This window comes from Tachysurus fulvidraco, chromosome 24 (genome assembly GCF_022655615.1).
Source record: "Tachysurus fulvidraco isolate hzauxx_2018 chromosome 24, HZAU_PFXX_2.0, whole genome shotgun sequence".
Classification (NCBI taxonomy): Eukaryota; Metazoa; Chordata; class Actinopteri; order Siluriformes; family Bagridae; genus Tachysurus; species Tachysurus fulvidraco.
The window spans coordinates 13,074,060-13,092,463 of NC_062541.1; the positions used below are offsets into that span (position 1 = coordinate 13,074,060).

The 18,404-nt window shown below is 36.1% G+C and overlaps 3 protein-coding genes across 5 annotated transcripts; 2 read left to right on the forward strand and 1 right to left on the reverse strand.

Annotated features, from left to right (window-relative positions):
• Positions 1–64: 64 nt before the first annotated feature.
• Positions 65–3,614, reverse strand: LOC113661496 (aurora kinase A and ninein-interacting protein). 2 transcript variants are annotated; one of them, XM_027175756.2, is made up of 3 exons: positions 2,694–3,614; positions 1,859–2,034; positions 65–1,770 (listed from the first exon to the last, which is right to left on the reverse strand). In XM_027175756.2, exons 2-3 carry the CDS (start codon positions 1,926–1,928, stop codon positions 731–733), a joined length of 1,110 nt encoding a protein of 369 aa, XP_027031557.2. In that variant the 5' UTR covers positions 1,929–2,034; positions 2,694–3,614; the 3' UTR covers positions 65–730. The 2 variants fall into 2 exon arrangements, with proteins under 2 accessions (XP_027031557.2, XP_027031553.2); XM_027175752.2 differs by having other exon boundaries at positions 1,859–2,021; positions 2,694–3,612.
• A 132-nt stretch (positions 3,615–3,746) lies between these two features.
• Positions 3,747–7,318, forward strand: vps28 (VPS28 subunit of ESCRT-I). The gene is made up of 10 exons (XM_027175757.2): positions 3,747–3,925; positions 4,370–4,436; positions 4,824–4,852; positions 4,934–4,971; positions 5,103–5,192; positions 5,281–5,386; positions 5,597–5,698; positions 6,137–6,190; positions 6,295–6,386; positions 6,475–7,318. The coding sequence occupies exons 2-10, from the start codon at positions 4,397–4,399 to the stop codon at positions 6,593–6,595; spliced, it is 672 nt and encodes a 223-aa protein (XP_027031558.1). The 5' UTR covers positions 3,747–3,925; positions 4,370–4,396; the 3' UTR covers positions 6,596–7,318.
• Positions 7,319–9,138: 1,820 nt separating this feature from the next.
• mapk15 (mitogen-activated protein kinase 15) lies at positions 9,139–18,011 on the forward strand. Of its 2 annotated transcripts, XM_027175959.2 has the most exons (14): positions 9,144–9,727; positions 10,999–11,097; positions 11,766–11,795; positions 12,138–12,228; positions 13,085–13,215; positions 13,315–13,478; positions 13,572–13,711; positions 13,907–13,964; positions 14,707–14,844; positions 15,010–15,115; positions 15,258–15,591; positions 15,721–15,854; positions 15,931–16,086; positions 17,595–18,011. In XM_027175959.2, the coding sequence occupies exons 1-14, from the start codon at positions 9,659–9,661 to the stop codon at positions 17,721–17,723; spliced, it is 1,779 nt and encodes a 592-aa protein (XP_027031760.2). In that variant the 5' UTR covers positions 9,144–9,658; the 3' UTR covers positions 17,724–18,011. The 2 variants fall into 2 exon arrangements, with proteins under 2 accessions (XP_047663588.1, XP_027031760.2); XM_047807632.1 differs by lacking the exon at positions 15,931–16,086 and having other exon boundaries at positions 9,139–9,727.
• Positions 18,012–18,404: the final 393 nt, after the last annotated feature.

The following is an 18,404-nucleotide window of genomic DNA, read 5'->3' on the forward strand; positions in this document are numbered from 1 at the left end:
ACAACTTATTTTGGGTCCACACACACACACACACAAATTTATGCAAACTCAGACATTCTGCATATATCAAATATCATGACACAGCAAATGGTCTGTTTATTGTTTGGATACTGCTTTAAAAATAGGAGTTTGTTTAAGGATAAAACAACACGTGCAGCTTGTATTTGCATAAATGAACACATTTCATGTTGAAGGTTTAATTGAAATCATTCCCATTTTAATAATCAAATTTTTATTTAGATCTAAGGTTGTTCTTTGTAATTTCTGTAATAAAACAGCACATTTGTGTTTCCTTATCCTTATTAGTAAATCATTAAAAGCTTTACACTCTTTGACACTAGTTTTAATATACAGATGAAGTAAGACGCACTCCATCTGGATAAAACACAACTCATCCATGATTTTTAGAAACCATTTGTGCCATCTGGTGGACAAATAAGATTAACGTTAAAAGCAGAGCATGGACAATAAAACTACGCATTAATGCAGAAAATAAGATTAAACAAATTATATAATTTGACGAAGAAACAACAAAGAGAATTGCTGTACATTTGCTGTAAATAAAATTCACATTTACAGTGGTGTTATATAAGGCTGTTGTTCAGGGGCCCAATCATCACCACATATACAGTATATCTACAAAGAGGGCATTGAAATGGTTTAATGGAAATTCTTTCAACATCTTTCAGCAAGGATGAAAATTAAAGTTGTCCTACACCACTTTTGGTGTTTAATGTTTAATGACTTTATTTCCCTGAGAGTCCTGTGTGAAAAGCATCTCTGGCCCTGGATTGGAGTTCTCTTCCATTTCCAGGGGTATAACAGATGGGATGCTCAGATACTCTCTGCCCTCAAGGGAATTGGTTTGGTCTTTCAGTGGACGTCTAGACAGTTTGCTGCGATGTGCGATCACCCGAAAGCCTTCAGAGTCCTGAGTAAACAACCTGCCCAGTGATTCTTCGTCATTCTCTTGATCCTCCCTGATTGACTTTTTAGGGGTCAGACAAAGTTTTCTATTAAAATCTGAAGAAGGTTTTGTTGGGCTGGAGCACACGCGATACTTAAAAGGTGAAAGTGCAGTGCTGTGTCTCGATGGTGTGCGTCTGCTATTTTCCTTATCCTCCCTCTTCACAGGTGACCCCTGATTCCTCTGCTGGAACAGTTCTGGCTCTTTGTAAGTCTTTATGAGATGTTTTATCGTGTTTTGGATCTCGGTGCTTGACCTCGGAGTTAAAAACGAAGCTCTCGTCTCTGTTTCACTTTGTCCGTTTTTTTCCGGTTCCTGAGTATTCATATCTTCTATAGAGAAAAAAGTGTCATTGCTGATCCCTCCATGAATGCCAATACTCTCATGAGAACATTGCTGTGTCTGATCCCTGTGAAGCAGACGTTCAGGGAGTTTATCACTTCCGTTACCACACGTCATGGCTTTGACGCTGCCTGCTGGTGAATTTGTTGTATTATCAATTTCAATATTCTCACAAGGTCTCCTCTTTCCTTCTGGCTCACACTCTTCTGACTTATATCCCCAAATCAAATGTAAAAACTGCTGCTCTTTATCATCATCACCATCGTTACAGACTTCTCCTGACACACTCTTAATATCTTCTTCATGTTCCTGTGTATGTCTAAGAGAGGAATGCCTGCTTATGTCGTCTAGTTTGGAAGGCGATTCAAATATCTCACGCTTTCGTTTAGTCCCCATTTGTGCTTCAGGAAGGGGAGTAGAAGACACTCCTGAAGGCCATGGAGAGCTGTAGTTCTTTGCATCTAAGGGCAAGGCATTACTTTTGTTGTCAATAAGCATTTCTATGAACAGGTACAAGTGAAATAAAGCCACCATATTCGTCTGTCTTACCTCTTTCCTTTTTATTCTGTGGTGAAAAGAATGAGGAGATTCTGCTCTGTTTTGTCACAGGCATTTCCATCTTGGTTTGGGTAAAATTCAGAGCCACTGCCACGCTGTAACCTCCAGACCGAGCCAGCGGATTCAGGAGTTTGGATATCGGTCGTGTCAGATTCTGTCAAAGAAAGCTTTTAAAAAAAAAGATCCACATAGAAAGTGCTACAATTTAACTCGGCTCAGGATCTACTGGCACACTTTCTTTACCCCTCGTATTGTCTTCCCTGTTTTACTATGCAATTTAGGAGCTCCCATTCAAATCGACCCAGTCTGTTTAGACTGCTTATAAAATAAAAAAAAAGACGTATATAGGAAAGCCATTGTTTTTGTTTCACCTTTTTAGTCAACTTGTTTCCAACACGTTAACATATATATTGCACTTATTTTTGTAATATTTGATATAATAAAGAATATACATGCATAAATGGCTGCCCACTGCTCTGGGTGTGTGTTCACGGTGTGTGTGTGTTCACTGCTGTGTGTGTGTGTGCACTTTGGATGGGTTAAATGCAGAATTGTGAGTATGGGTCACCATACTGAGTAGGTCACGTCACTAATAAAAATAAGAATAGAGTTATCAGCCTGTTTGACTAGAATGTAAGCTAAAGTGTACTAAAGTGTAAAATAAAATTCTTTGGATTAAAAAGTCATCTAAAAGTTAAACCGCATGCACCTTCCCCAGGTATGAGATACATACTAAAGATACAAAACATAAGATTGATAGCAACATGTGTTTGCATCAAATAGAGTTAGAAATAGAGTTTAAAATCAGTGTGAAATTAAAACTTACTCTCTGTTTCTTTGCTCTTAATTCAGCAGCATCCAGCCAAACTCCACAGTCCTCCTCTGGGGATCTAGAGGTCTTATTTTTACAGCTTTTCATCTTCAATTCTACACTGTGAGCTATTCTACCCCAGCAATTCTACACTGTGAGCAATTCTACCCCAGCAATTCTACACTGTGAGCTATTCTACCCCAGCAATTCTACACTGTGAGCAATTCTACCCCAGCAATTCTACACTGTGAGCTATTCTACCCCAGCAATTCTACACTGTGAGTAATTCTACACCAGCAATTCTACACTGTGAGTAATTCTACACCAGCAATTCTACACTGTGAGCAATTCTACACTGTGAGCTATTCTACCCCAGCAATTCTATACTGTGAGCAATTCTACCCCAGTTATTCTACACTGTGAGCAATTCTACCCCAGCAATTCTATACTGTGAGCAACTCTACACCGTGCACCTTAACAGAAGAATATTCTCTCTAAACAGTGTTACTCCTTCTCAAAAATGTCTCTTAATCTGCCTAAATACAGAGTAAGAATAGTAGTACTAGTAATAGTCTTCCCATGTAAACAACCTCCTCGTGCTGAGTTTCTACAAACAGCCAGTTTATTTTCGCGCCCAGTATTTGTATGGAAGTAAACGGGTTGCCAGGTATTTCATCATTACACTTCATGAATATTACTAATAATCTAACTTAATTTCATTTTCAGGGTAAAGAATGTTTTTTAAAGTTAAAAGATTGCAGGTTACACTAGCATAGATTTCAGTAGTTAATATAATACTCAATAAAAGTTCAGTGCATTATTTGGTCGAATTATAGAAGACTTGTTACAAAAATTACAGGGTAAGAAAACGCAGTAAGGAAGGCTATAAAGAGTTTGCTTTATCGAGAGCACACATGCTCTTTAAACGTTTAAGGTAAATAAGTTGTTCACAAGGACTCCAGTCTGTGGCCTTTGGGATTCTTCTGCTTCTGATTTTAATTGGCGGAGGCCTTTGGGATTGAATTACAGAATTACTTAAATATTGAAATACTGGCAACCAAAAACACTTCCCTCCGTTCACGAGAAAGGATGTGACGTACTAATTCAGCGACGAAACCGTAGGCTTTGGACGTAAACAAAGATTGAATCGAGTTGTATTTTTCCTCCAATAGTTCAACTTCAGTAGAATACGTTATTCTATTTAATCAAGTAGCTGAATTTATATCTTAATAAAGTCTAAAATCCAGGTAAGTGAAGCACCGTGAAGCTAATCATTTTAGCTATTTGCTATATTATCTTGTTTTATGCTAGGCTATGCTAATGCTATGCTATCTGATACAGTTGAACACAATACTTATATAAACTGCCTTCATAGACTACAATATATAATTTAAGAATGTATTTTGAGATATATAATTCTATACTAACGTGTCTAAACGTCTTCTTTTATCGTGTTCGGAGCAAACGGATGGTGTCACTGTGTATTTCCGCAATCCAGATGTGTGTTAATCGCTTATGGACAGAAAAGATCTCAGTTCTAACAGTATAACTGTTTCACATGATTACTTTCGTCCTTCGTTAAACAAACTATAAGCCCTGTGTGTTTAGAGATCATGAGTATAAGAAGTGCACAATCACTGGAGTTTTCTTCAGAACAACTGTTAATAATATTTTGGTGTTAATTATCTAAGGGTGCGGACAAACTTGGGATTGTCATCATGTTTCATGGGATACCTGCTTCAGGAGGGTCGGGAGGAAGTAAGTTTAATGATTATTTGTATTAACTAAGGCTACAATCATCACTGCATTTCATCTACAAGAAACAGTTGACATTTCAGAATGTCTGGCTTTCATGGATTGTTGTTGTTGTTGTTGTTTTCCACGCCTAAAACCATCAAAGAAAATACATGAGGAAAAAAGAAAGATATTCGAACAGAGAAGTGAAACAGTAGTCTGTCACACCACATCACATCACATTATTGCACACAACCAGAAGATGAAACCTAGAGGCATACAGAATAGAATAACATATAGAAGATTTCTGTTCTCTGTAGAATACCTAATATCCAACAAAAAATGTGCTTGTCGATCATTTTGTTATGATTACCAATATTTAATTTTATTTTCTTATTTTATTTGGACAAGCTCCAGCTAATAAGCCCGAATTATACGAGGTAAGCGTCAATTTATAAAAGGAACCATTAAAATACTTTACATGATGAACCCTGTAACCTGATTTAACTGCTATTTTGTAGGAAGTGAAGTTATACAAAAATGCCAGGGAACGGGAAAAGTAAGTACTAGCGCTATAGTCGAATTCTATTATTTGTTATAAAGTGTTGTAAGTTTGTAAAATGAAATATGGACTGCTTAAATTCAGTGTGTTAAATGAGTGATGATGAATGTCTTGGACTGCGTTTAAAGGTATGACAATATGGCTGAGCTGTTTGCTGTGGTAAAAACACTCCAAGCCTTAGAGAAAGCGTACATCAAGGACTGCGTGACTCCTAATGAGTATGTTATGTACTTGTTTTTTTTTTTTATTCACATCACACTGTTCCGACTTTATTAATATACATTTATAAATGTCTCCCTCTTTCAGATACACAGGTGCCTGCTCCAGGTTGCTTGTGCAGTACAAAGCTGCCCTCAAACAGGTCCAAGCATCAGATGTTGGTTCAATTGATGACTTTTGTAGGAAATACAGGGTAATTGCTCTTTCATGACCATAGTTTTTGTAAGATAACTGTTGTTTTCTTTATTACTGCATCCTCATTTCTGCATTTATGTCATGATATGATCTGATTTAAAAGTTGTGCCACTATTTTATTTGATATAAAATATCTACAAAATATCCACATTGATATAAAAATATTTGTTATGAACTAACTAACTAAAATCCTTCTTCACTGTTAAAGCTCGACTGTCCGCTAGCAATGGAGAGAATAAAAGAAGATAGACCAATTACTATCAAGGATGACAAGGGCAATCTGAATCGCTGCATTGCAGACATTGTATCTGTGGGTGTTTTTTTTCCCCTTATTCTTATTAGAGCTTTGTATTTATTATATATCAGTACCTCTGCTTGGATAAATGCCATAGACCTAGAGATTTTCAGTATTTCCAGCCGTTAAATTGATTTTCTTTTGTACACTGTTTTGTGCCAAGCCACAATTCATTAAATTACATGATCCCAGTCTCGATGCCCACTTATATTCTGTGGCGTCTGCTTGAAAATATTTTTTCCAGATGTTAATTGTTCAACCATTTAAGGGATATTTTTTAAGTTCTGTCCATCCTGCTTGAACAGAAGCTTCAGAATTGATCATTAGTCACATTATTATTCTTGATGTAATGTATTCATGTCTACTGACAGATGATTTTTTTACTTCATTTATAATAATTGTGTGGATAAGTGCTTCAACTATGATGCTTTTTTTATTATTATTATTTACTAGCTTTTCATCACCGTCATGGACAAACTGAGGCTGGAGATTCGAGCCATGGATGAGGTATTTTACACCTTGTGGCTTATACAAGAGAATTTAAAAACACAGAGAGTCCCAGTGGCAGTTAAACTTTCAGGAACATCTTTGCTTGCTTGTGTGTATTTCAGATCCAGCCTGACCTTCGGGAACTGATGGAGACGATGAACAGAATGAGCAACATGCCACCAGATTCAGAGGCCAAAGACAAAGTCAATCTTTGGTAAACATAAATTTTCTTTATTTCAATTATTATGAAATTGTAGATGTGTCTCTAGTTGAGTCTTACCTCTGACCTTTTTGCTCTTCAGGTTGACTACACTGAGCAGCATGTCTGCCTCTGACGAGCTGGATGACTCACAAGTTCGTCAGATGCTTTTTGACCTGGAGTCTGCCTACAATGCCTTCAACCGCTTCTTACACTCATCCTAAACACCGGTTCTTCCACCAGAACTCACTTTTTTTTGTAAAATATTTCCCTTATTGCTCTTAACCAGAATTCTCTCTTGTGATTCAGAACGCTGTTGTTTGGAAATATAGTGACTCCCTGTGATCATACTGAGATACGGTGTTGAATGTCTTTATACTGAAGAGTGAATATGTCTATTAATTTTAGTTCACCTCTTTTCCATACTTCTCACTTCTAACTTGAATTTAACAAACAACTATTTCTTTATAGCCGTGTTTCTTTTCTTTGAGCTTCATGCACCCTCTTGACAGAAGCCTCATATATTCATGTTTTTGAGAACACAACACGTTAGTTCATGGGTTAGTTAGTTCATGGGATAAGCATACGTGGGGAATTTTTATCAATCACTAAAAAATTGGAATTTGATTTTTAATTTACTTACCTTCTGTCATCATAATTTGACATTTTGCAGTAAAACAGTAATCATTTGGGTTGCACTTTGTAACCGACCTCTTGACAGAAAAAATGTGTTTAAAAAATTCATAAAGAAAATATTGTTTTAACTTTAATGTATTGTGTGTAGTGTTTGTCATAATTATTATTCATTAATATTATTATCATTATTATTATTTGTTAATCCCTCTCTGAATTTATGATGGGTTCATGAGGTTCCTTTTGGAAAAATTGGTTTCAATGTATTGTTATTTTGTCATATTTAATAAAGTATCATTCTTGGGCGAGGACAACATGTTCTGAGATGTTATTCCATACTGGGCAAAGATACTCTTGATACAGTCTAGGGCCACAGGTTTGTTGATCTGATCATCACACCCATACTGTATATGCTTGTTGAACAGCACATTCCAGATTTATTTCAAAATTGCTGTTATAAAAGCCTCCACACTTCTGGTAAGACTTTTTACTAGATAGTGGAGTGTGACTGTGTGGGGATTTATGCTCATTTAGCCAGAATCACATTAGTGAGACTTGGCACTTATGTTGTTTGTTGAGGTCTGGGGTTAAGTCATTGAGTGTTCCAGTTCATCTCAAAGGTCTTCAGTGGCGTTGAGTCAGGGCTCAGTGCAGGACACTTGAGTTCTTTCACTCCAACCTTCTCAAACCATGTCTTCATGGAGTTCACAGGGATACAACTCTGTAAAGATCCTGAGACATCTAGAGATGTTCCAGCTCCAGTTAGACTCTATACTAAAGAGGAGATGCCAACTCCATGTGGTCTTTGAGGACAACAATCTCCTCATCAATACAATATTTATCAGACTGTATATTTACAGTATAATCACACCCTCCAGTGTCCCCTATATGAGGATGAGCTACTTTGCTTACTAAAACTGCCAGACACAGGAACAGTTTCTTTCCCCAGGCAATCACCCTGATTAACAACTCACCATAATTATATTCCCTGCTTCATAGCATAAGTACTGCATTATCAGAACTGTCAATCCATCACATCATCCGTGTATGTTCCACACACTACTGTTGCTGCATATTGTGCAAAAAGTATAATATTGCACAATATTGTTATTTGCACTTCCCACACTTCATGTACATAACTGATCAGTCATATATTCTGTATTCATATTTAATACTCACATCTGCCTATTGCCTGTCTATTGTATCACATCTTCATTTTGTCTGTATTGTCATGTTTTGTCTAGTCTAAACTCAATGTATAGTATAATGTTATGTCTGTATTGTCTTGTATAGTCTTGTATATTAGTCTTGTTTTGTCTAGTCCAAGCTAAATGTATAGTATAGTGTAATTTATGTCTGTATTTTTTTGTTTTGTCTGTATTGTCTTGTTTTGTGTAGCCCAAACTAAATGTATAGTGTTATTTATGTCCGTATTGTCTTGTATAGTCCAAACTAAATGTATGGTATAATGTTATTTATGTCTGTATTGTCTTGTTTTGTCTAGTCCAAGCTAAATGTATAGTATAGTGTTATGTCTGTATTGTTTTGTCTTGTCCAAACTAAATGTATAGTATAGTGTTATTTATGTCTGTATTGCCTCGTATAGTCTGTATAGTGTTATTTATGTCTGTATTGTCTTGTATAGTCCGTATTGTCTTGTTTTGTGTAGCCCAAGCTAAATGTATAGTATAGTGTTATTTATGTCCGTATTGTCTTGTTTTTTCAAGTCCAAACTAAATGTATAGTATAGTGTTATTTGTCTGTATTGTCTTGTATAGTCCGTATTGTCTTGTTTTGTCTAGTCCAAACTAAATGTATAGTATAGTGTTATTTATGTCTGTATTTTTTTGTTTTGTCTGTATTTTCTTGTTTTGTGTATCCCAAACTAAATGTATAGTATAGTGTTATTTGTCTGTATTGTCTTGTATAGTCCGTATTGTCTTGTTTTGTCTAGTCCAAACTAAATGTATAGTATAGTGTTATTTATGTCTGTATTTTTTTGTTTTGTCTGTATTTTCTTGTTTTGTGTATCCCAAACTAAATGTATAGTATAGTGTTATTTATGTCTGTACTTTTGAGAGTCACAAACACACTTGGACAATAACCCTGATTCTAATTCTGATACTGATGAGGTGGTTCCTCTCAAGGTTTCTTCCTTTACCATTCAAGGGAGTTTTTCCTCCCCACAGACCCCTCAGACTTGGGGATAAATACAAACACATTTAAATAGATCTAATATTAATCTTGAACTATATAGTGTTGCGGCTCCTTTAAGAAACGGTCCCTTTTCCAGCTGCCCGCGTCTCCTAGTAACGGTTAAAACAACTCCTTGAGCTACAAGTGAGAGAAGAATCAAACTGCTGGAGATTTATTTATTTTTCAACATCAACCAAATGTACAACATCAGTAGGAAGAATTAATTAAATGGGATTTCAATAACTGGAACGTCGACAGAAGTCTAAAGCTATAATAACTCAGGAATAGGTTTGTAAAGTCGTTTTTAAGGTAGCTAAAGCTAAAGCTAACTAAAGCTACAGCTCTCTGTTTATCCAGGAAGATCAGGGTAAAGGAGACATCAGTAGTTCATTAGATACGGGTGTAGATGCTATAAACACACTTATTTTAATAGCATATCCCAAAAAAGAAGTGACAGAATGAACCTGACTGAAGTAGAAGAGCACATCACAGTGAAGTATGATATCAAGAGGAGACTCGGGAAAGGGGTAAGTAAGGAAAGTCATTTAACCCTTAATTGCTCAGGTGTGTAAATTGTAAGTTAATCTGGATAAGGGTGTCTGCTAAATGTAAGTGTTTCTTTCTCCTTCAGTCTGTAGCATTTCCCTGTGGAGAAGACATTTGCATTACCGTTGACATCCTGACAAACGCAGTAATCTAATCTGCCAATCGTGTTGCAGGACATAATGCATAAACCCATGCAGATAGAGCTCAAGAGCTTCAGTTAATGTCAAACATCTGAGATGTCTGTGACTTTAACTGCGACATTAACTTTTTGGTACCAGATGAGCCTTGATTTTTTTATATATACAACAGAGTTTACACAGAATGGGGTGAAAACCAAGAGACTGCAGGCTGAAAAACCTAGTGGTTAAGGTGTTTGATTACTGATTGGAAGGCCATGAGTTTGAATCCCAGGTCCAACAATCTGCCACTGCTGGGCCCCTAAGCAAGACTCTTAATTGCTCAGCTGTATAAAAGAAATTAATAACTCTGGATAAAGGTATTTTAAATTTTAAGCTAATCTTTTTTAAATTAATTTTAAACTTTAATTGTATATTTCCTTAAAGCTGTTTTGAGACAGTGGGAAATTGTTAAAAGTGCTATAAAAATAAATTGAATTGAATTAATTCTAGCTGAAATGTTGTATTTACTCATTTATAAAATGTAGAAATTCAGTGACGTGCCTCAATATGAAGTTCTGTAATTACATTTTACTCTATTGTATTTAAACTGTGGCTATTTTATAAGAACAATTAAGCTGATTTTTGCATTCGAATGCCTTTTATTTTAAGGGAATTTTAACTAAAAGGATTTTGTTCTTTTCTCATTCCATTATTGTCTTTGCTAGTTGTCTCCTCTACAAATGCAGTGGCTTGAGATTAAGATAAATAGAATAAATGAAAAGATTATCTCAGCATTAAAAACTGAGATGACTTTAAATCCTTTCTCCTCAATTCTCACTCGAATCCTCTCCATTCTGTGGAAAGGTCATTAGGGCACTGCTTATTTTATACACAGCTTAAAAGACGTCATAATTATTAGTGATATAAGTGACATTTGCTTGTTATCATCACTAAGCTGAGGCTTATTTACTTCAGCTTGTCACTTGACATCTTAGTAACGACTCCTCTCTTTCCATCCCAGTAATTGGATTTTTTTTAAATGTATCTTTAGATTGCATAGCATGGCAACAAGGCTCCTCATGCTGATTATTTAACTACGCTGATATTTGCGTTATTTCCATCTTCTATGACAGGCATATGGAATCGTATGGAAAGCAGTGGACAGGAAGACTGGAGAGACAGTGGCTGTGAAAAAAATATTTGATGCTTTTAGAAATAGAACTGATGCTCAGGTACACTTTCTGTTGTTATCATTAGAAATCATTTTAGTAATGCACAATATTTTTACATCTTATACCACAGGACTGCCAAATTCTGGTTGGCCACTAGGTGTTGGTTTTCTATAGTAGCATCTCTGACAGTAATTCTGGTTAATATAGGTATAAGGGTATATATTTTCTATAGTATAGTATTGTATCGTATATAGTATAATAAAGTGTATACATTTTTGTATACTATAGAATAGAATTCTATACTAACTTACATATTTGATATATATGTTGCCTGAATGGTTTCATGTATTGTATGTAATTGGTGATTATGGTTATAGTTTTCTGTAAGGTGATGTTTATTTATGATTAAATAAGTCTTCAGTGGCACCACTGAATGTTTCACAACATGAAATGTAACTATATATGAACAGAACGAACATCATGCTTTAATTTTTAAAAAAAGTTAGCGTTCTATAAGAGGAAAAATATACAGTTCTGGGTATATAATCAACGCAGCGGCATCACACCACACTGTCATTAATTATTAAGAATATTCCAGCATGACCCATCATGTTGTGTTTTTTTATATATTAATAATAACGTCATCATTAGTTATGAGAGACGCACTGTATATTACTGTAGTTTTATTCCATAGATTTCCAACCTGATTTTCTGTTTTTTTCATGTAGAGAACATTCCGTGAAATCATGTTCCTTCAGGTAAGAACAAAAGCAAGGAGTGTGCACCCAAACAGTATAATCCAATAGTTGCAATTTGTCTGTATTATATATTACCAACAGCAAACGGTTGTTGTTCTCCTGGACATACTGATGTGTTCACAACTACGTGCTTTGACCATCTTTGGCTGCTATCACAGACATGATCACACTTTTTTGTGTGTATTTCATTGAATAATGTTAAAGCACTTAAAAATTAGGCCATCTTGCATTAATGCTTGGCTGTGTGTTTCTAGACTAGCATTACCTAAATGATTTCCACTGTCACCACTATCGCTAGAGCTAACATGTCTAATCCTTCTCTCTTTTCTTTCTGTCCTACAGGAGTTTGGTGATCATCCCAACATCATCCGGTTGCTCAACGTCATTCGAGCCCAGAACGATAAAGATATTTACTTGGTGTTTGAGTACATGGGTAAGGAAAGCAGGCTGTAAAATAAATGGAAACTATGCTAATCATATAAATGTTTGCCAGAGAGTTCTCTCTTGTTTGATTTTCTGCTGATGCCTTCAAAAGCTTTTTTGGCTCCTAGCTTTATTTTATGACCAGTTTGAACTTTAAGCGAATATAGGTCACTTAGGTAACCGTATCAGGTAGGTATCACTTATAAGTATAATTACAAAAGGATAGTTTTCAAATGTAATAGATTTGCATTTGAAAACGATGAGCTACTGCGATATGTTATTCTTGATACTGCGATCAGTCTCTCGTATTGGAAAGATAGCATGCAAGGATCAAATTAGCTATAACTCAAGCATGTTAAATTTAATATAGTTTACTAATATTAAACCGATTTCTGCATATCACAGATCATTCATATATATATATATATATATATATATATATATATATATAAATATATAAATATATATATATATATATATATATATATATATATATATATATATATATATATATATATATATGCAAATAATACATACACTGTTAAGATCCTAATCTGGAATTGGCCTCTAAAACAGTGATATGAGTTGATCCATTATGCAAAAATATATTTACATGATAAAGAGTACTGAACTGTAATGCAATCTAATGTAATACAAATATTACATCAGTATTACATTAATATTAGCAATATTAGCATACAACTGAAAGGGGTAAACTATAACACCCATTTTGATAGCTTCTGCGAATTGAAAGCTTCCTATGAACCCTAAGCTGACTTAGAGTTACTGTTGCACTTAGAACAAGTAATAAATTGACATTATAAATGGCGTTTTATGACTAGTGAAGCAGATCTTTTTCTCTTCAGATACTGACCTGCATGCTGTTATTAAGAAAGGCAGCCTTCTGAAGGACATTCATAAACGCTATATCATGTACCAGCTTCTCAAAGCCACCAAATACTTACACTCAGGGAACGTTATCCACAGGGATCAAAAGGTAGGTTCTCATGCATGTAGGTTCTAATGCAGGGCTACCTAATCTTTGATAAGTTGTAGTAGTAGTTTTAAGTCTACCATTTTCCTCTGTGTCTTATAGCCCTCAAATATACTACTAGATGCTGACTGCTTTGTCAAGCTGTGTGATTTTGGCTTGGCGCGCTCCCTCTCCCAGATCCAAGAGGATGCTGTGAATCCTGCCTTAACAGAATATGTGGCGACACGGTGGTACCGTGCTCCTGAAATTCTCCTTGGCTCTACTAGGTACCATTCAGACACTTACTTTTTGAATATAATATTAACCTTTCTACAGATCTCTTTTTCTTTTTAGGTTTACACTCTGCTTTTTTTGTATAGGTACACAAAAGGGGTAGACATGTGGAGCGTGGGATGCATTCTGGGTGAGATGTTGCTAGGCAAGCCTCTTTTTCCTGGAACCTCCACAATGAATCAGATAGAGAAAATTATGAGTATTATTCCACATCCCATGCCAGAAGGTGAGTTTACTTTATGACCCAATTGGTCCTGTTTGTAGTAAATCGTACTCAAACCTTGGAGAGCTCTGAGGAATTCAGTTCCAAAATCTTAAAGCATGAACGAGTAGAGCAATTGATAGATATGCCTGAGATTTAAGGATAATTACTCAGATAGGAATTTGTTGTTACTCATTTGTTATTTTTATTCAATTGTAGACGTTGTGGCCATCAGGTCAGAGTATGGAGCATCTGTAATTCAGAAAATGCTGCTTAGGTACGTGTCCAAACACAAAGGCTGGATGTGAAATATATGTTTGCTACTAGGCATTTGTTTAATTTTGAAGAATTCGAAGAGGACACAGTTATATGTTTATTACATATTTTGTTGAAATCCGAGCCCCACAAACATACTTTGTTCTTCTGCAAACTGTTGCCTCAAAGTTGGAAGAACTCAGTTGTATAGGATGTCTTTGTATGCAGCACTATTACAATTTCCTTTCACTGCAACTATCATGCCCAAACCTTTTCCAACACAACAATGCTACTATGCACTAAGCAAGCTTTGTGAAGATATGGTTTGCCCTAGCCAGAGTAGGAAAACAGAGATGAGACCACTGAACTGGAATCCAACTGTGCACCAGGCCTTCTTGTCCAACTAATCATTATCTTAACCTACTAATTCGCTTGCAATTGGATAATCACAAATTCCCACAGCCACACTTCACAATCTCAGGAATGGTCAGCATGCACATCTGAATGTTCAGTAACCACAAACTTTAGGTAATGGTGTGTGTGTGTGTGTGTGTGTGTGTGTGTGTGTGTGTGTGTGTGTGTGTGTGTGTGTGTGTGTGTGTGTGTGTGTGTGTGTGTGTGTGTGTGTGTGTGTGTGTGTATGTTACACATTGCTGAATGTAGTTCTTTTTTCTTCCATTGCCGCTAACATTTGTTTTTATTATGACTCTGCTCCATCACATGTCAGCTAAGAGCAATGAACACATGCTTTCTGTGACTGTTAGGCCACAGGTGCCATTGGGAGATTTAATGCAGCCTTCAGTGCCACCTGATGCTCTTGATCTGCTACAGCGCTTGCTTGTCTTTAATCCTGATAAACGATTAACTGCCGAGGATGCTCTTCAGCACTCTTATGTGGCCAAGTATGTGAAGTCTGTGAAGATGTGTGGATTTGGCTTACTTTCGAATATTTGAATATTTGATAATAACATAACAATCATATGCATAGTCTTTCCTTAAGGGTTCTTAAAAAGCTTGCAATTTGATTTTTTCCCCTTTCTACTTCATATAAATGTCTTCTACCTAAGGTTTCATAACCCATCCAGGGAACCAAGTCTGGACTATGAAGTTATTCTCCCTGTCGATGATGATGTACAGCTGTCTGTGACTCAATATAGAAACAAAGTCTATGAGGTATATTGTTATGTTATGCATTTTTATCTGAAAGCAGTGATGTGAAATGTGGTATAATAGCAAGTCCTGTGTCATCACTGGAATAGAAAAAAGGACCAGAGAGTTTAGAGAGTGCTCTGATCTTTGAATCTCATGTGAACAGATGATTCTGGAGAAACGGGCCTCTCGTCAAATGGCAAGAAAAGCTCCTCTGAAGCAGAAAGCTGAGGAAAAGCCTGGGGAAGAGGTTGGGGAAAATGAACAGGATGGCGCTAATGCAAAAAATAAAGAGTGTAAGAAGGCTGAGAGAATGTTGGGTCAAGGGGATAGAGAAAAGAAATTGTTGCAACACAACAAAGACCAAACTGAAGCAAGATCAGTCACTGACAAGCCTGTCTCCATGCAAGATCAAACACGGCCTGCTGTCAGGAAAAGCAGTCCAGCTGCAAACCCGTGCATGAACAAGACATCTTACAACCCGATCACACATGTGTCCTGTAAGTCCTGCTTTACAGTACAGCTTATACACAAATTACACAGACTCAGGGGTAGTTCAGTTGCCTATAAATATTAAACGCTGTATTATTAGTGAATATAATAACATTAGTGCATGTTTGATTTATCAGATGATGTGATCAGGCCATCCAGTAATCCTTCAGTGACTGCTCAGCAACAACATAACCGATTTGGCAGAAAGGTGGTGCAGCAGACTCAGAAAAATGACAGCAGTAGCATCTTGCCTGTACAGGCATCTAACAAGGTGAGAGCTGATGCCTGATCTCTGACTCAGGAGTGGATGCTGGGTCTTTGGTTATGGAGTGTTTTGTTCTGTACAGGGTGTAGAGCAGAGTCAGCAGCGTGGTCATTCAGCTCCTATGGGAGGCACCCGCCCCTTCTCCCTCACTCTGTTACAGCCACAGAATAACTCTCTCTTTCATAAGGAAGAACCTGACGTCCTGACGTCAGGCCTTTGTGTCACCTCTGCACGGCTGGTACGTGACCTCCCGTTTCAAGCTTTTACAAATAAGCGTCTTATGTTGTATTTCTGTTTATGTCAGATACAGAGGCAATATAATCTAATGCATTATACTATACAATGCATACTTTATGAGCTTATTATACAATATGTATAAACATTAGCATATTGAAAGTCTAATAATGGTGAATTTGTATTCCAGCATTAATGTTATTAGTGATAAAAAGATTTGTCTTTTATTGAGTGGGTTTTATTAGGCAAACTTAAAATTATGTTTTGATAGGATAGTCCAATATTTCGCTCGTGAAGACAGATGCTAGAAAATAGCATAAGGCAGGTGTGAGGAATTAATGCTAAGCTTGCCTGATGGCCAGAGACTCCTAACAAATGTGTGACATGACAGAAGAAGGCTTCGCTGCCTCTAATGTTGTATGTCTCAGACCAGTGCAGGCTTTAAGCCTCTAAGCTTTCACACATGTGATGCAGTGTTCAGTATTGGATTAGGTGAAGCTGCCTGTAACTAGTTTATGTCTCACTGTTGATTGTATTAGATGCTGTTGGTACATATACTCCCAGTCCTTGGAGAGGGTGCTGTGTGCTGTGGTGTTATGTTTCACATATGTTTCTGGAATTATTGGCACCCTTGGTTTTTGAGGTTAATTTGAGAGAAACAATGCCCTTGAGAAAGTAGTGGCTTCTTGGCAGAGATTGACAGATTTACATTTAAAATCACTCTTACAGATCATCAGAACATCACAGCTTCATCACAGGATTATGTTTATTTGTATAACCATCCAACCAAAAAGCTCATACAACTCAAATCCAAAGCATATCACTGTAGCACTTTGTTGTAAACAAATAGCCGTCCACGTGCGGACAAAATACAATTGCATTCTCTTCCACTCAATTTTCTTTTAAACATCGTAATTACTGCCTTAACAGTGGATACGGGTATTTCAGTTGTGTAGATAGTTTTATATTTCCTTATTTATGAAGTTAGCATACAGTACAATACAGTTTTGTATCTTTTTTTTAGTATTATCTAGTCTTCACCTTCTTGAATAACCTTTGTAATACAAAAGTTTGAATATATACTTATAGAATTATAGAAACTACAAATGTAAAAAAAAGTAAATATTGAATATATTTTGAAATATTTTAGCAGGTAGCTTGTAAATTAGATTAAATATATAAGGGGAATTATGGGTTTATTACTGGGTTTGACACAGAATCATTATGACCTTATAAAAGTGGGTGATTTGTAATGTTTCAAGTTTTCATACTCTTTTATTAGTGCAGTTATTGGTTACAACTATTTCTCATTATCCTGTTCAGTATTTATCCCTATAATGTAAAAGGTGTTTCTTTTATTCCTTGTTGGAATTAAATTACAAACATGATACTTAAAATTCTACAACCTTAATAAAGGAGATTGAATAATTATTGCAAGAAATTGTTTATGCAATTAGTACTGAGTGAATATCTGGTCGTCAAACATGCTCTTCATATTTTTTTTCTGTGCAGAACGAGCGGTACCCCTCTCAGACTCGGACTACAAAATCTCCACTCAGGTTTAGCAAAAAGGTCTTCCAAAACAACCCAAATGTTTCTACTGCAGGAGATCATCAAGCCAAACTGGGCAGCTACTTTTAGACCTACGGAACCATCAAAAGAACAGAGCTGAACAACCTGCTTAGGGGTCAACCGCAGCTATAGACTATTAGACTAAATATGTAAATACATTTATATGAAAACAAACATACACCTCTATCTGAAGTGACTGATGCATGTAGGATAATGTAAAGTGTCGTTACATTTTCATATGGATGATAAGGATATGACTTTTAGAAAACTAAAATGTTTTTCTAGGAGTAGAAATACTAGTCAGATTGAACCTTGTACAGAAAAGTGAACTGCTGCAATAAATGTAATTTGTAAACAGTTTGAGTCTCTGGATGCTTTAAGGTACTAAAGTTCAGTTCAAAGGCTTTTAACTATCACAAGGCTTGTCGCCTTCAACCTCGGGTGTAGTATATAGCTTTAAAAATGTATGATGTGATATGATACCATGTGATATAACACATATAACTGGACCAAAAAAAGTAATTATTGTAATTTTAAAGATACATTTCAGTTCAAATGCTTTTATTGCCCGTGGCTACAACATCAAAATGTATTTAGATTTGTTTGTATGTTTGTTTGTTTGATTTCCCCCAAATTTCCCCCATTTACGGGCCAACATACAACAGGACAATAGCCACCGACTGGAAATGGTGAAGGACACATAATTTTTTTTTAGCTGTTGCTCATACAGTGTAACACATTTGTGCTCTT

Bases quoted from the DNA above. Each gene is read 5' to 3' on its own strand.
- LOC113661496 (XM_027175752.2), bottom strand. From the start codon at position 2,786: ATGAAAAGCTGTAAAAATAAGACCTCTAGATCCCCAGAGGAGGACTGT. The intron at 2,022-2,693 runs GTAAGTTTTAAT...TTTCTTTGACAG, and splicing joins TAAGAGCAAAGAAACAGAGA to AATCTGACACGACCGATATC. The intron at 1,771-1,858 runs GTAAGACAGACG...CCTTGCCCTTAG, and splicing joins ACAGAATAAAAAGGAAAGAG to ATGCAAAGAACTACAGCTCT.
- vps28 (XM_027175757.2), top strand. From the start codon at position 4,397: ATGTTTCATGGGATACCTGCTTCAGGAGGGTCGGGAGGAA. The intron at 5,387-5,596 runs GTAATTGCTCTT...TCACTGTTAAAG, and splicing joins ACTTTTGTAGGAAATACAGG to CTCGACTGTCCGCTAGCAAT. The intron at 5,699-6,136 runs GTGGGTGTTTTT...ATTATTTACTAG, and splicing joins GCATTGCAGACATTGTATCT to CTTTTCATCACCGTCATGGA.
- mapk15 (XM_027175959.2), top strand. From the start codon at position 9,659: ATGAACCTGACTGAAGTAGAAGAGCACATCACAGTGAAGTATGATATC. The intron at 13,479-13,571 runs GTACCATTCAGA...TTTTTTGTATAG, and splicing joins ATTCTCCTTGGCTCTACTAG to GTACACAAAAGGGGTAGACA. The intron at 13,712-13,906 runs GTGAGTTTACTT...ATTCAATTGTAG, and splicing joins TCCACATCCCATGCCAGAAG to ACGTTGTGGCCATCAGGTCA.